At 46.2% G+C, this 17788-nt stretch overlaps 1 protein-coding gene across 4 annotated transcripts in view; it reads left to right on the forward strand.

The window, feature by feature from the left end:
* The window catches only part of LOC145362562 (protein kinase C delta type-like), a 155351-nt gene that overhangs the window by 66162 nt on the left and 71401 nt on the right, over window positions 1-17788 (forward strand). For all 4 annotated transcript variants that reach the window (XM_080218568.1, XM_080218586.1, XM_080218573.1 and 1 more), the window contains exon 4: window positions 1315-1375. In XM_080218568.1, coding sequence (XP_080074694.1) covers window positions 1315-1375 — 61 coding nt within the window. The remainder of the gene's footprint in view (window positions 1-1314; window positions 1376-17788) is intronic.

Here is a 17788-nt window from a genome sequence, read left to right on the forward strand (position 1 = left end):
ATCTTGATTTATTGCTACCAAAATGGATGATGTCACATTTACCAACATTGTTCTCCATCTGTCAGACTCTTGCCCACTAACTTAGACTATCTATATCTCTTTGCAGACTTCCAGCATCCTCTGCACACTTTGCTCTGCCACTCATCTTAGTGTCATCTACAAATTTTGACACATGACATTTGGTCCCCACCTTCAAATCATCTATGTAAATCGTGAACAGTGATCCCTGAGGCACCCCAGTAGTCTGCTTGCCAACCAGAAAAATACCCATTTACCTCCACTCTTTGCTTTCCATTAGTTAACCAATCTTCAATCCGTGCTAATACATTACCCGTGTCACTGTACACCTTTATCTTATGCAGCAGTCTTTGGTGCGGCACCTTGTCAAATGCCTTCTGAAAATCCAGGTACACCACATCCACAGGTTCCCCATTGTCCACTGCACGTGTAATGTTCTCAAAGAATTCCACCAAATTATTCAAACATGACCTGCCCTTCATGAATCCATGCTGCGTCTTACCAATGAGGCAATTTATATCCAGATGTCTTGCTATTTCTTTCTTGATAGATTCAAGAAACTACAGAAGTTAAGCTAACTAGCCTACAGTTACCCGCCTTTTGTCTACCTCCTTTTTCAAAAGTGGTGTTACATTTGCGGGAACCATTCCAGAGTCCAGTGAATTTTGGTAAATTACCATTAGTGCACTATTTCCCCCGCCATCTCTTTTAGTACCCTGGAATGCATTCCATCAGGGCCAGGAGACTTGTCTACCTATCATGGCTTTCGATATCTACCTGAACAAAAAGTTAGGATCTCTGTTCAACATGTTGTTTGAAAACCTGACCTCCAACAGTCTGGCTGTCCCTCAATTGCTGATCCTCCTACAGTGTGCTCCACTCCAACTCAGTAACTGATCCTCTGACAGTGCAGTTCATCTACTCAGCATCCAACAGTGCATCCCTCCAAACTCAGTAACCAACTATCCAAGAGTAGAACAATCCCCCACCCCCACCTCCAATTCAGTAACCGACACTCTGACAGTGCAGCCTACCCACTCAGTATCCGAGTATCCAACAGTGGGACCCCTCACTCAGTAACCAATCGTCTGACAGGGTAACATTGCAGTATCAGTTTGATTATGGAGTCAATGTTCTGACTCAGAAATGAGATAATAAAAAAGCGATTTAGAATAGAGAATGTGGTTCTTGCACAGAGATGTCAAGCACCCACACAGTCGGTGCGTATTGCCTGTTCCTTGGTGTGACTGAATGAGGGGATGTTACAATCTTCACTTGTGTCTTTGCACTTCACAGCTGGACCTACAGCCCCAAGGGAAAGTGCTGATGGCAGTACAGCTGTTCCTGGAGGATTCAGGTAAGATTTTGTGGGATTCTATAGGCTGCTTGTGAAGAATCCCTTTCAATTCACTCTTTCCCATTCTTAGTCCCATGATGACAAATTGAAGAAGAATTTTGATAACTGTGTTTTGGAGTCATAGAAACATGGAAGATAGGAGCAGGAAGTGGCCATTTGGCCCTTCGAGCCTGCTCTGTCATTTATTACGATCATGGCTGATCGTCCAATTCAATAGCCTAATTCTGCTTTCTCCCCATAATCTTTGATTCCATTTGCCCCAATAGAAACCAGAGTCAGTATATCTCTCAAGTTGGTTAATGTCTCCTTCATTCCCATGGGTGTTGGTTTATGGAATTAGATGGAACAAGACTGTGAAATCCAGACATGTTTGTGTTTTGAATATAATAATGAGCAGGTTTTGTAGCGGGGAATGAAACAAGCAGAAACTTGGCAATGTTGGATGACATTATTCGCAATGTTGAAGGGTGAATCACTGACCTTCACTCCATGTTCAGTTGATGACCACTGTTGCTAGGCAATGAACTGCATACAGAAGAGGGTTTAAAGGGGCAACCCCATACACAGAATGGGCAGTCTTCAGGCCCTCTATGTGCCACCTTCCTATGTGTTCTTACAACCCCCGTGAACTTTTGGACGTTTGAATAACCTGCTCTGTCTCTCTGTAACCACACTGTAGAATCCCAAATTTCTTGAGATTTCCAGAGTACAAATGGATTGTTCCTGGGATTGCTGTGTGAAGCAGGTAAGTACCAGCCACCCACTCATTGCCAGATCTATAGATCACTCAAAACCAGGAACAGCCCACCAGCAAGACTTTATGGGCCTTGTCACCACAGCACTCTGGAGTTCAGCAATTGCCGAATCCTACTGTGGAGCAGAGTACCCTGCACTTGGCAGAGGTCATCACATTCACAACTTCGTGACACTCAATTAAATGCAACAAGATGCATCATAACTGGAACTCTCTGCTCAATACCCCTCCTCTGGCTTCCTGTCCTTGCAAACCTCACTCTGCCACATATCCACCAACTGATGAAACCCACAAGCTGCTTGGAGCAATCTGTGCTGTAACTCACTCCCCACTCCACAATGACCAGTTCAACCTGCTTACTACCCATTTTCCATCTGGACACCCCGTATGGAGCACCCACCTTGAGAAAGATCTACCAGTAGATATCCTTTGGATGAAGGAATGGTAAACACGGAAGTCACTAACAAGTTCATTGTGACAAACTCAGTGAGAGTAAGAATGGTTCTTGCTGAATAGGTTGAAGGCAGGCCCGAGTCTCTGAGCAGCCAGCCCTCACTGCTGGGGCCTCAGTACAAACCCCTTATGCACTTCTGGAAAGAACAAACAGTGCTGCACGTTACCAAGGAATATTCCCTTGACACACTAGGATGATACCAGGACTTGATGGATCGAGTTATAAGGAGAGGCTGGATAGACTGGGACTTTTTTCTCTGGAGCGTAGAAGGCTGAGAGGTGACCTTATAGAGGTCTATAAAATAATGAGGAGCATATACAAGGTAGATAGTCAATAACTTTTCCCAAACTAAAACTAGAGGGCATAGGTTTAAGATGAGAGGGGAGAGATACAGAAGTGTCCAGAGGGGCACTTTTTTCACGCAGAAGGTGGTGAGTGTCTGGAACAAGTGTCCAGAGATGATAGAGGCGGATACAATTTTATCTTTTAAAAATCATTTAGATAGTTACATGGGCACGATGGGTATAGAGGGATATGGGCCAAGTGCGGGCAATTGGGATTAGTTTAGGGGCTTTTTAAAAAAAGGGCAGCATGGACAAGTTGGGCTGAAGGGCCTGTTTCCATGCTGTAAATCTCTATGACTCTATCACTCTTATGACTATGATTCTATGACAGTACATTGTGACTAATCACCTTAAACATCAGCAAATTGCTTACTTGTTTTCAGGAATTTGCATTAATTAAATAATTATAAATAAAAATATACTTTGTGTTATGTCAATAAAACACGAAAAGAAATCCAAAACTGTTTGCATCAGAGCTTAATTATTTTTTTCTGTGTTCAAAATGGACTTCTGCTGAACCACAAAATGGCTTTCAAGATTGGCAATCTGTTCTGGAGAGAGTATAAAAGAACAAAAAAGTTCCATTCCCATTCTTGTGGAATCTCACAACCCATTGTAAAGCCATATTATAATCAATAAATCATTGCACATTTGGAGGAAAATGGACTAGTTAGTCACAAGCAGCATGGTTCTGTACAGGGAAGGTCATGTCTCACCAACTTGATTGAGTTTTTTTGAAGAGATGACAAAGATAATTGACGATGGAAGAGGTGTGGATATAGTTTATATGGACTTCAGTAAGGCATTTGTCAAGGTCCCACATGACAGATTGGTACAAAAGCTAAAATCACATGGGATTCAGGGTGGGCTTCCAGATAGAGCCAGCTTGGTTATAGAACAATAAGAAGTTTCTCAACATCAAGTTAAAGTCCAACAGGTTTATTTGGCAGCACAAGTTTTCAGAGCACTGCTCCTTCATCAGGTCAGTGAGGACTTGTATTCACAAACAGGGCATAGCAGATGGAGTTAATGTGGACAAATGCAAGGTGATACATTTTGGAGGGTCAAATTTAGGTATGAATTATAATGAATTAGAGTCATAAAGATTTACAGCATGGAAACAGGTCCTTTGGCCCAACTTGCCCATGCCACTTTTTTTTTTAAAACCCCAAAGCTAACCCCAATTGCCCTCATTTGGCCCATATCCATCTATACCCATCTTACCTATGTAACTGTCTAAATGTTTTTTTAAAGACAAAATTGTACCCGCCTCTTCTACTACCACCTCTGGCAGCTTGTTCCAGACACACACCACCCTCTGTGTAAAAAAATTGCCCGTCTGGACACTTTTGTATCTCTCCCCTCTCACCTTAAACCTATGCCTTCTAGTTCCACGACGTGAAACACGAAGAGCGTGACAAGACACAGAAGACGTCCTGGTCATCCACTGCGCCTAGTCCCACCTCCAGCTGTCTTGACTCTTGTCTTGCCGCTGCATCTAGATGGCAATTGGGAAGAGAGGGTGAGGCTGAGGCTGTGCAACTCTCCCTCACTTTAATCCAAATCAAGCACTAGTTTCGACACCATCATCATTGATGTCCTGTGGCAAAGGGCAAGCGACGAAGCAGCAGGTGTGGATACACTGGGAGCTGTAGTCACGCACCTGCACACCAGCGGCTCAGGTCTAATCGTCATTTCTTCGCTGACCGAAGCAGCAGTGGAACGCGGCATCTAGGTGCTAGACTTGGAAGTTGGTGTGCATTTTGGTGATAGTGACCACAATTCGGTTACGTTCACCTTAGTGATGGAAAGGGATAGGCATGAACCTCGGGTCAGTGGTTTTAGCTGGGGGAAGGGTAATTATGAGGCTATTAGGAGAGAATTAGGAAGCATAGGTTGGACTAGGAGATTACAGGGACTGGGAACATCCGAAATGTGGAGTTTTTTCAAGGAGCAGCCACTGCGAGTCTGTGATAGGTATGTCCCTGTCAGGCAAGGAGGATTTGGTAGGGCTAGGGAACTGTGGTGCACTAAAAAAGTTGATTCGTTGGTTAAAAAGAAAAAGGAGGCTTATGTTCGGATGAGGCTTGAGGGCTCAGGTAGTGCATTAGAAAGCTTTAGATTGGCTAGGAGGGAGTTGAAGAGTGAGTTAAGAAGGGCTAAAAGAGGACATGAGAAGACTTTGGCTGATAGGATTAAGGAGAATCCTAAGGCGTTCTATAGGTATGTCAAGAACAGAAGGTTGGTTAGGGCAAGATTAGGGCCAGTTACAGACAGTAGAGGGAAGTTGTGTGTGGAACCGGAAGAGATTGGAGAGGCATTGAACCAATATTTCTCTTCGGTGTTCACGCAGGAGGACATGAATATAGCTGAGGAGGACATTGGGTTGCAGGGGTGTAAAATAGACAGTATTGCAGTTGATAAGGGGGATGTGATGGATATTCTTGAGGGTTTGAAAATAGATAAGTCCCCTGGTCTGGATGGGATTTACCCTAGGATTCTCTGGGAGGCAAGAGAGGTGATTGCAGAGCCTCTGGCTCAGATCTTCAGGTCGTTGTTGGTCTCTGGTATAGTACCGGAAGATTGGAGGATAGCGAATGTTGTCCCATTGTTTAAGAAGGGGAACAGAGACTTCCCAGGGAATTATAGACCGGTGAGTCTTACTTCTGTTGTGGGCAAGGTTTTAGAAAAAATTATTAGGGATAGGATTTATAGTTATTTGGAGAGCAATGAATTGATTGGAGATAGTCAGCATGGTTTTGTAGCGGGTAGGTCGTGTCTTACTAACCTTATTGAGTTTTTTGAGAAAGTGACCAAAGAGGTGGATGGGGGTAAGGCAGTTGACGTATATATGGATTTTAGTAAGGCGTTTGATAAGGTTCACCATGGTAAGCTTCTGCAGAAAATGCAGATGTATGGGATTGAGGGTAGTCTAGGAAATTGGATCAGGAATTGGCTAGCAGATAGGAGACAGAGGGTGGTGGTTGATGGTAAATATTCGTCATGGAGTTCGGTTACAAGTGGTGTGCACCTGCGCAAAGATATTTTGGCCTTGGAGGGAGTGCAGAGGAGGTTTACTAGGCTGATACCGGAGTTGAGGGGGTTGAGCTATGAGGAGAGGCTGAATAAACTAGGCTTGTACTCGGAGTTTAGAAGAATGAGAGGAGATCTCATTGAGACGTATAAGATGATGAATGGGATGGATAGGATAGAGGTGGAGAGACTCTTCCCGCTCAAAAAAGACAGTAGGACTAGGGGGCACAGCCTCAAGATAAAGGGGGGGTGTTTTAGAACGGAGTTGAGGAGGAACTTCTTCACTCAAAGGGTGGTGAATCTCTGGAATTCTCTACCTGTTGAAGTGGTGGAGGCTGCCTCGCTAAATATTTTCAAGAAGCAGGTTGATGGGTTTTTGATAAGAGAGGAGATTAAGGGTTATGGGGAGAGGATGGGAATGTGGAACTGAGCCACGACAGATCAGCCATGATCTTGTTGAATGGCGGGGCAGGCTCGAAGGGCTAGATGGCCTACTCCTGCTCCTATTTCTTATGTTCTTATGTTCTTATGTTTTGGGGCCACTGCTGTTTGTGATTTTTATTAATGACCTGGATGAGGGTATAGTTGGGTGGATTAGTAAATTTGCTGATGACACCAAAGTCGGAGGTGTGGTAGATTGTGAGGAAGGGTGTCATAGTTTGCAGGGAGACTTAGGTTGCAGAGCTGGGCCGAGAGGTGGCGGATGGAGTTTAATGCGGAGAAGTGTGAGGTAATTCACTTTGGTAGGAATAACAGATGTGTCGAGTATAGGGCTAACGGGAGGACTTTGAATAGTGTGGATGAACAGAGGGATCTAGGTGTATGTGTACATAGATCCCTGAAAGTTGGGAATCAAGTAGATAAGGTTGTTAAGAAGGCATACGGTGTCTTGGCGTTTATTGGTAGGGGGATTGAATTTAGGAGTCGCAGCGTCATGTTGCAACTGTACACAACTCTGGTGCGGCCGCACTTGGAGTACTGTGTGCAGTTCTGGTCCCCACATTACAGGAAGGATGTGGAGGCTTTGGAGAGGGTGCAGAGGAGGTTTACCAGGATGTTGCCTGGTATGGAGGGGAGGTCCTATGAAGAGAGACTGAGGGATTTGGGGTTGTTTTCGCTAGAAAGAAGGTGGCTAAGAGGGGATCTTATTGAAACATATAAGATGATTAGAGGTTTAGATAGGGTGGATAGTGATAGCCTTTTTCCTCGGATGGAGAAAGCTAGCACGAGGGGGCATGGCTTTAAATTAAGGGGGGGTAGTTATAGGACAGATGTCAGGGGTAGGTTCTTTACCCAGAGGGTGGTGAGGGACTGGAATGCCCTGCCTGCTGCAGTTGTAAATGTGCCTAGTTTGGGGGCGTTTAAGAGATCCGTGGATAGGTTTATGGACGAAAAGGGATTGGTTTAGATTAGTGGGTCATTGTTTTTTAACTGGTCAGTGCAACATCGTGGGCCGAAGGGCCTGTTCTGCGCTGTAATGTTCTATGTTCTATGTTCTATCTACCTGGGCAACTGAGCAGTCCTCTTCAGGACTGCATTGCTCACCTCTGCAGAATGAGGAAGGGGCTAGAAAAGGTGCCGTGCCCTAAACATTACCTGCTTCATTACACCCCGGCCAGTTTACTGCAGCTGGCGGGGATCCCATCTTGCGATCGAACAAACAAAACACAAGGTGACACCACTCACCGTTGGCATTTGGAATGTGCACGCTTTTGGACAACCCTACAGCAGACAGACCAGAGAGAAGAACAACCTTAGTTGCCAGAGAGCTTGCAAGATACAACATTGACATTGCAGTCCTGAGTGAAACTCGTCTTGCCAACGTAGGTCAGTTGACTGAAACTGGAGGTGGATACGCTTTTTTCTGGAGCGGCAGTGATGAGCGTTGTGATGCTGGAGTTGGATTCACCGTCAGGAGTCACCTTGTTCAGAAACTTGATAGTCTACCCAAGGGTGTGAACGACCGACTTATGACATTACAGCTTCCGCTACAGAACAGAAGTCAAGCCACCCTGATCAGCGCCTATGCCCCCACAATGAACAACCCGGATGAGATGAAAGACAAGTTCTACAAAGAACTCGATGCCCGACTATCAGCAGTGAGCAGTACCGACAAGCTGATCTTGTTTGGCAATTTCAATGCAAGAGTAGGGTGTGACTCTGCAATGTGGCAGGGAGTCATTGGGAGGCATGGAGTGGGCAAGTGTAACAGTAACGGCCTACTCTTAATGAAGACCTGTGCAGCACACGACCTCCTCATCACCAACACAACCTTCTGTCTGCCTACCCGTAACAAGACCACCTGGAATCACCTCCGCTCTAAGCATTGGCATCTTATCGACTATGCCATTGTCAGGAGAAAAGACAGAGTGACCAAAGCCATGTGTGGTGCTGACTGCTGGACAGATCACAGGCTCATTGTCTCCAAAATGAGGCTCCGCATCAGACCCAAGAGGCGACCACAAGGAAGCAAGGTTATGAAAAGAATCAATGTGGCCGAGCTAAAGAAGCCCAGCATAGCTTCAGCACTGGCTGAAGACTTAGAAATCAAGCTTGCAGGCAGCGCTGAGGATGACTGGGAACGCTTCAGGGAAGCTATCCATACATCTGCGCTGAAGATGCTCAGGTCCTCTACCTGCAAGCAGCATGACTGTTTGGATGAGGATGATGAGGAGATATAGGCTCTACTTGTTGAAAAGCACCGTCTTCATCGGGCCAGTCAGAACGACCCATCTTCAGCTGCCAAGAAAAATGCTTTTACCAGTGCTCGCAGGACAGTCCAGAATAAACTGCGTAAATGCAGGATGTCTGGCTGAGCACCAAGGCAGATGAAATACGCTGACAGAAACAACTTGAAACGGTTCTATGAAGCCGTCAACACTCTCTCTCTACAGACCTCAATTTCTCGGGAGATTCCCCCCTCCTGAGTACAGATGGTACAACTCTCATTACAGAGAAGGCTCAGATCCTGCAGAGATGGGCTGAACACTTTGAAGCCGTCCTCAACCGACCGTCATCTATTAACGATGAGGCAATAGACAGGATTCCCCAGGTTGATATCAACAGCACCGTGGATGACCCATCAGTAGTAGCCGAAGTCACGAAAGCTGTCAGCCAGCTATCCAGTGGCAAAGCCCCAGGGGCAGATGCCATACCTGCAGAGATCTATAAAGCTGCTGGTCCTGCACTTATCGAGAAGCTCACCGAGTTGTTCCAGTCCTTTTGGAAGCAAGGATCCATTCCTCAGGAACTTAAAGATGCTTCCATCGTTCACCTCTACAAGAAGAAGGGCAATCGGCAAGTATGCGACAACCGCTGAGGAATCTCACTGCTCTCCATCGCAGGAAAAACCCTCACAAGAGTCCTGCTAATTCGTCTGGTCACTCATCTAGAGCTGGGCCTGCTTCCAGAGTCACCGTGTGGCTTCTGCAAAGGTCACGGGATTACTGACATGATTTTTGCTGCGCGCCAACTTCTGGAGAAGTGTCAGGAGCAGAATCACGAGCTCTACACAACCTTTGACGACCTTGCAAAGGCCTTCGATACTGTAAGCCGACAAGGCCTGTGGAGGATCATGTCCAAGTTTGGCTGCCCTCCCAAATTCATTCAGATGGTACGCCTGTTCCATGATGGCCAGAGTACTGGATGGCGGAGAATCCTCTGAGGCATTCCCAGTCACCAATGGCATCAAACAGGGCTGTGTGCTCGCACCCACACTGTTCAGCATGATGTTTACTGCCATGCTGAAAGATGCCTTCCAGGACAGTGTTGCTGGAATCAGCCTCAAGTACGGAGTGGATGGGAAACTCTTCAACCTTGAGCAGGTGATCAAGAAGGCAAATGGAATGTTGGCCTTTATAGCGAGGGGGATAGAATATAAAAGCAGGGAGGTCTTGCTGCAACTGTACAGGGTACTGGTGAGGCCGCAGCTGGAGTACTGTGTGCAGTTTTGGTCGTCTCACTTGCGCAAGGATATTTTGGCCTTGGAGGGAGTGCAGAGGCGGTTCACTAGGCTGATACTGGAGATGATGGGGTTGGACTATGAAGAGAGACTAAACAGACTGGGTCTGTACTCATTGGAGTTTAGATGGATGAGGAGGGATCTTATAGAGACGTATAAAATAATGAAGGGGATGGATAGGGTAGAGGTAGAGAGATCCTTCCTGCTCAGAAAGGGCAGTAGGACTAGAGGGCACAGCCTCAAGGTAAGGTGGGGGGGTGCAGTTTAGATCAGAGTTGAGGAGGAACTTCTTCACTCAAAGGGTGGTGAATCTCTGGAATTCTCTGCCCATTGAAGTGGTGGAGGCTACCTTGCTGAATATTTAAGTCACGGGTAGATAGGTTTTTGATAGACAGGGGAATTAAGGGTTATGGGGAGAAAGCGGGAAAGTGGAACTGATCCACTTCAGATCAGCCATGATCTTATTGAATGGCGGGGCAGGCTCGAAGGGCTAGATGGCCTACTCCTGCTCCTATTTCTTATGTTCTTATGACTTCAGGCTATTACCAAAGAGAAGGAGACTGTTCTGAGAGACTTCCTCTTTGCCGATGACTGCGCCCTGTATGCTGTCTCAGAGCCAGGGATGCAAGTCAGTATGGACAAATGTTCCACGGCTTGACAACTTTGGACTTACCATCAACATTAAAAAGACCAAAGTTATGCACCAGCCTGCTCCTCATGCACCATAGACAGAACCCATGATCACAATCAAAGGGCAGAAACTACAGGCAGTGGACCAGTTCACTTATCTTGGCAGAACCCTCTCCCAAGCAGTGACTATTGATCCAGAAGTTAACTGCAGAATAGCAAAGGCAAGTTCTGCTTTCGATAGACTGCGCTCCACTGTATGGGAACATTGAGGAATCAGCCCAGCAACAAAACTGAAGGTCTACAGCACCGTGGTACTCACTACCCTCCTGTATGCCTGTGAAACATGGAGTGTGTGTCGAAGGCGTGCAAGACAGCTCAATCATTTCCACATGACTTGTCTTCGCAGAATATTATGCATCCGATGGCAAGACAAAGTAACAGACACCGAAGTTCTCGCTAGAGTCTACCATCAGTCCACACACTGCTGATGAGAGCGCAGACCCGGTGGGCAGGTCATGTCATCCGTATGTCAGACGAGCGGATACCCAAGCAGCTCCTTTTTGGGGAACTCTGCTGGAAGACGCTTGCATGGAGGGCAGAAGAAACGTTTCAAAGACACAACGTTTCAAGGCCTCCCTGAAGTCGCTTGACATTGACACGACCACCTGGGAAACGCTGGCACAAAACCGCCCTACCTGGAGCTGCCTCATCCACAAAGGCTGTCAAGCTCACGAAACAAGGTGTATTGCTGAAACACAACTTAAGCGCAAGCTGCGCAAGTCCAGAGCCACCAGTGCAACAACTACAATGTCTACACAAGTCTGTCCAATATGTGCCGGGACATTCCGTGCCCGAATTGGCCCTGATCAGTTATCTTCAGACACACCGCAACCAGCCTCAAAATGACTAATGGTGTTGAGGTCCTCATTGATGACGATGGACGAGCAATATGCCTTCTAGCTTTAGACTTCCTGACCTTTGGGAAAAGATAGAACGTAGAACACTACAGCACAAACAGGCCCTTCGGCCCACAAGTTGCGCCGATCACATCCATACTTATCAAGCCATAGAACTATCTGTAACTCCCAATCCCATTAAATCCCACGTACTCATCCAGAAGTCTTTTAAAAGACCCCAATGAGTTCGCCTCTACTACCACTGACGGCAGCTAATTCCACTCACTCACCACCCTCTGAGTGAAAAACTTATCCCAACATATTAACTATCTAGCTGATGTATGCCCCTCATTATTTTATAGACTTCTATAAGATGGCCTCTCAGCCTTCTACACTCCAGAGAAAAAAGTCCCAGTCTAACCAGCCTCTCCTTATAACTCAAACCATCAAGTCCCAGTACCATCCTAGTAAATCTTTTCTGCACTCTTTCTAGTTTAATAATATCCTTTTTATAATGTGACCAGAACTGTACACAGTATTCCAAGTGTGGCCTTACCAATGTCTTGTACAACTTCAATATGTCCCAACTCCTATGTTCAGAACATTGAATAATGAAACCAAGCATACTGAATGCCTTCTTCACCACTCTGTCCACCTGTGCTTCCACTTTCAAGGAGCTATGAACATGTACCCCTAGATCTCTTTGTTCTGCAACTCTCTCCAATGCCCTCCCATTAACTATGTCCTGCCCTTGTTCGATCTATCAAAATGCATCCCCTCGTATTTATCCAAATTAAACTCCCATCTGCCATTCGTCAGCCCACTGGCCTAATTGATCAAGATCCTGTTGCAATCCAAGATAACTTTCTTCACTGTCCACTGTGCCACCAAACTTGGTGTCATCTGCACACTTACTTACCATACCTCCTATATTTTCATCCAAATCATTAATATAAATGACAAAAAACAGTGGACCCAGCATCAATCCCTGAGGCACACTGCTGGTCACTGGCCTCCAATTTGAAAAACAACCCTCCACAACCACCCTCTGGCATCTGTCATCAAGCCAATTTTGTATCCATTTAGCTACCTCACCCTTGATCCTGTGAGATTTAACCTTGTGCAACAACCTAACATGTGGTATCTTGTCAAAGGCCTGGCTAAAGTCCATGTTGATAATATCAACTGCACTGCCCTCATCTACCTTCTTGGTTACCCTGTAAAAAAAAAACTCAATCAAATTTGTGAGACATGATTTTGCACCCCAAAGCCGTGCTGACTGTCCCTAATCAGTCCTTGTGTCTCTAAATGCCTGTAGATCCTGTCTCTCAAAATACCTTTCTACAATTTACCCACTACAGGTGTGAGGCTCACTGGCCTGTAGTTCCCAGGCTTTTCCCTGCAGCCCTTTTTAAACAAAGGCACAACATTTGCCACTCTCCAATCTTCAGGCACCTCACCTGTGACTATTGATGATTCCAATATCTCTGCTAGGGGACACGCAATTTCCTCCCTAGCTTCCTACAATGTCCTGGGGTACACTTCATCAGGTCCCGGGGATTTAGAACATAGAACATTACAGCGCAGAACAGGCCCTTCGGCCCACGATGTTGCGCCGACCAGTTAAAAAACAATGACCCTCTAACCTAAACCAATCCCTTTTCGTCCATAAACCTATCCACGGATCTCTTAAACGCCCCCAAACTAGGCGCATTTACAACTGCAGCAGGCAGGGCATTCCAGTCCCTCACCACCCTCTGGGTAAAGAACCTACCCCTGACATCTGTCCTATAACTACCCCCCCTTAATTTAAAGCCATGCCCCCTCGTGCTAGCTTTCTCCATCCGAGGAAAAAGGCTATCACTATCCACCCTATCTAAACCTCTAATCATCTTATATGTTTCAATAAGATCCCCTCTTAGCCGCCTTCTTTCCAGTGAAAACAACCCCAAATCCCTCAGTCTCTCCTCATAGGACCTCCCCTCCATACCAGGCAACATCCTGGTAAACCTCCTCTGCACCCTCTCCAAAGCCTCCACATCCTTCCTGTAATGTGGGGACCAGAACTGCACACAGTACTCCAAGTGCGGCTGCACCAGAGTTGTGTACAGTTGCAACATGACGCTGCGACTCCTAAATTCAATCCCCCTACCAATAAACGCCAAGACACCGTATGCCTTCTTAACTACCTTATCTACTTGATTCCCAACTTTCAGGGATCTATGTACACATACACCTAGATCCCTCTGTTCATCCACACTATTCAAAGTCCTCCCGTTAGCCCTATACTCGACACATCTGTTATTCCTACCAAAATGAATTACCTCACACTTCTCCGCATTAAACTCCATCCGCCACCTCTCGGCCCAGCTCTGCAACCTGTCTAAGTCTCCCTGCAAACTATGACACCCTTCCTCACAATCTACCACACCTCCGACTTTGGTGTCATCAGCAAATTTACTAATCCACCCAACTATACCCTCATCCAGATCATTAATAAAAATCACAAACAGCAGTGGCCCCAAAACAGATCCCTGAGGCACACCACTCGTAACCGAACTCCATGACGAATATTTACCATCAACCACCACCCTCTGTCTCCTATCTGCTAGCCAATTCCTGATCCAATTTCCTAGATTACCCTCAATCCCATACATCTGCATTTTCTGCAGAAGCCTACCATGGTGAACCTTATCAAACGCCTTACTAAAATCCATATATACCACGTCAACTGCCTTACCCCCATCCACCTCTTTGGTCACTTTCTCAAAAAACTCAATAAGGTTAGTAAGGCACGACCTACCCACTACAAAACCATGCTGACTATCTCCAATCAATTCATTACTCTCCAAATAACTATAAATCCTATCCCTAATAATTTTTTCTAAAACCTTGCCCACAACAGAAGTAAGACTCACCGGTCTATAATTCCCTGGGAAGTCTCTGTTCCCCTTCTTAAACAATGGGACAACATTCGCTATCCTCCAATCTTCCGGTACTATACCAGAGACCAACAACGACCTGAAGATCAGAGCCAGAGGCTCTGCAATCATCTCTCTTGCCTCCCAGAGAATCCTAGGGTAAATCCCATCCGGACCAGGGGACTTATCTATTTTCAAACCCTCAAGAATATCCATCACATCCCCCTTATCAACTGCAATACTGTCTATTTTATACCCCTGCAACCCAGTGTCCTCCTCAGCTATATTCATGTCCCCCTGCGTGAACACCGAAGAGAAATATTGGTTCAATGCCTCTCCAATCTCTTCTGGTTCCACACACAACTTCCCTCTGCTGTCTATAACTGGCCCTAATCTTGCCCTAACCAACCTTCTGTTCTTGACATACCTGTAGAACGCCTTAGGATTCTCCTTAATCCTATCAGCCAAAGTCTTCTCATGTCCTCTTTTAGCCCTTTATTTATCTACCTTGTTGCACTTTAAGACTTCCAGCACCACCTTCTCTGTAACAGCTACCCTCCTCAAGATGTCACTGTTTACTTAATTGTACTGTAAATGGCAGAACCTTTAGGAACATTAACATATAGAGGAATCTAGACGTGCGGATCCACAGTGCCCGGAAAAAAAAACACAGGTGGCCAAGCTGATTAAAAGGCATAAGGCATGCTTGCCTTCGTCTGCCCAGGACATTGAGTACAGGAGTTTGGAAATCATGCTGCAGCTATATGATGCTATGAGAAAGATGTGGAAGCTTTGGAGAGAGTGTGAAGAAGGATGCTGCCTGGTCTCTCGGGTATCGGCTATGAGGAGAGATTGAATAAACTAGGATTGTTTTCACTGGAAAGACGGAGTCTGAGGGGAGATCTGATAGAGCGCTACAAAATAATGAGACATCAACAAGGTGGATAGTCGGAGGCTTTTTCCAAGTGTCAATTACAAAGGGGCATAGGTTCAAGATGAGAGGGGGAAAGGTTAAGGGAGGTGTAGGAGGGGAGTTTTTCTCACAGAGTGGTGGGTGCATGGAACACGCTGCCAGAGGATGTGGTGGAAGCAGCCACATTAGTAACATTTAAGAGGCATCTGAACATAAGGAATAGGAGCAGGAGTAGGCCATCTAGCCCCTCGAGCCCGCCCCACCATTCAATAAGATCATGGCTGATCTGTTGTGGCTCAGTTCCACATTCCCGCCCTCTCCCCATAACCCTTAATCCCCTCTCTTATCAAAAACCTATCAACCCGCGTCTTAAAAATATTTAGCGAGGCAGCCTCCACCACTTCAACGGGCAGAGAATTCCAGAGATTCACCACCCTTTGAGTGAAGAAGTTCCTCCTCAACTCCGTATGGGTACATGAATAGGGAAGGAATAGAGGGATACAGACTGAGTAAGGGCAGAAGATTTTTTTAGCTGGGGCATCACGATTAGCACAGGCTTGGAGGGCTGAAGGGCCTGTTCCTGTGTTGTACTTTTCTTCTAATCCTTACAGTGCAGAAACAGGTCATTCAGCCCGTCAAATTTACACTGGCTTTCCAATGGAAAATCTTACCCAGACTCCCCCCTCCATTCCCGTAGCCCACACGTTTTCCACCGCTAACCCATGTAACCTACACATCTTTGCACACTGAAGGGCAATTTAGCATGACCAATCCCCCTAACCTGCACATCTTTCGGACTGTGGGAGGAAACCGGATCACCCGGAGGAAACCCACGCAGACACGAGGAGCTCCGAAAACTTCACAAATACAGTGGCCTAGTTAGACACCTGGCTCCTTCAACCAGGTTGATAACAAAGACAGACACATCAAAATCTCTCATACCTGACAAAGTTTACACCATTTAGCTCCTGAGAGAAACACAGGATTTTTGACCAGAAGCACAAAGTGCTTGCGAGGCAGTAATTGTCTCCTCAATGGCCCACATCATATGCCCCCATGTTTCTAGCCTTTTGGATCATTTTAATATTCCATTTCTAGCTCAGTCTACTCATGTAACACCGACTGCAAAGAGTTCCAGCAGCTCCCCGCTGATCAAACAGCCATCCGCCATCTCTCAACTCCCCAAACCCTGTTTGGTGTTAAAAGTTTCTGATCATTGCCTGCCAAGAGGCCTTAGCACAGAAAATCCACTGTGCTGCAGGGTCATTCGTTTTGATGATATTCATGCTGTCTCCAACTAAAACCTCATGCAGGCTGAACTCTGCCACAAAGGGTGTGCATGCATGTTGTAGCTTGAAGGTTGCGGAGGCAGCACCAGCCCTTTGTGGTGGATGGAGTTCAGCCTGGATAAGCAATGAGAGGCATTCCCCCCATCTCTCTCTCTCTCTCTCTCTCTCATGCACACAAATCTCAGGCATGAGACTTTTCTGACCTGCCCCCCCCCCCCCCCCCCCATTCAGATTTCCCACACAAGCACCCACCCGCCATCCCCTCTCAGAATCCCCCACTCATCCTCATTTCAGGCCAAAAACCTTGGAAGTGCAGTAAGTGTACTGCTCTGTCACTGACACCGTAACCTGGTGTCTTGAGCCTCATGGGGGCTGGAAGTGTTAGATCCAGGGGCCATTTGCACCTCTGCTGCTGCCAGGCTGCGGAGGAGGGGTACCTCGAAGGTCCGGGCAATTGAGTGTCTCGGGCTTGGACAAGGATTGACCTCGCCATTCTCTGCCAGGGTGGGGTTGTCATGGCTGGACTGTGCTTTATAACCCTGAAGACTATCCCTGGCATGGTGATTTCAGGCAGCCCTGTGATATTTCTGCATTCCTGCCTGACATCTAACAACATAGAAACAGGAGGAGACCATTCAGCTCTTTGACTGTTTGCCTTTGCTCCTCATCCAGCCATAATTCTGAAGTTACCAGGTAAATTTAACACCTGTGCCTGCCAGTCACCTGGAAGGATTTTAAATCATTGCAGCACTCCTTTCTACAGTAGAGATTTTACTTTCTCCCTGTCAGAAGCTGCAGGTGAAAGAAGATCATCTGTCAGCACTTGGCCCATAACCCTTTACCCTGAATGTTATGATGTGCCAAGTTCTCATCCAGATACTTTTTAAAGGACACGAGGTAACCCGCCTCCTAGGCAACGCATTCCAGATTGATAGCACCTTCTGAGTAAAAAAGTTTAAAATGTGGAAAAATTGCAGAAAGCTGTAGCACAAAGTTACTTAGCAATATTTTTGTACAAAAAGATAGCATACAGATGCAGCAGGAAATAAAGAAGGGTAATGGAATCTTCTGAAATTTTGCACCTAGTCTTCAAAAGAGAATCTACCTAGACTGATCCTTTACCCTATCCCCGTAACTCCACTCATTTAATCCGGGAAATTATAGGCCGGTAAATCAGTAGTAGGTAAATTATTGGAAGGAGTACTAAGAGATAGGATC

The sequence above is a fragment of the Carcharhinus amblyrhynchos genome, chromosome 3 (genome assembly GCF_965287045.1).
Source record: "Carcharhinus amblyrhynchos chromosome 3, sCarAmb.v2.hapA, whole genome shotgun sequence".
Classification (NCBI taxonomy): Eukaryota; Metazoa; Chordata; class Chondrichthyes; order Carcharhiniformes; family Carcharhinidae; genus Carcharhinus; species Carcharhinus amblyrhynchos.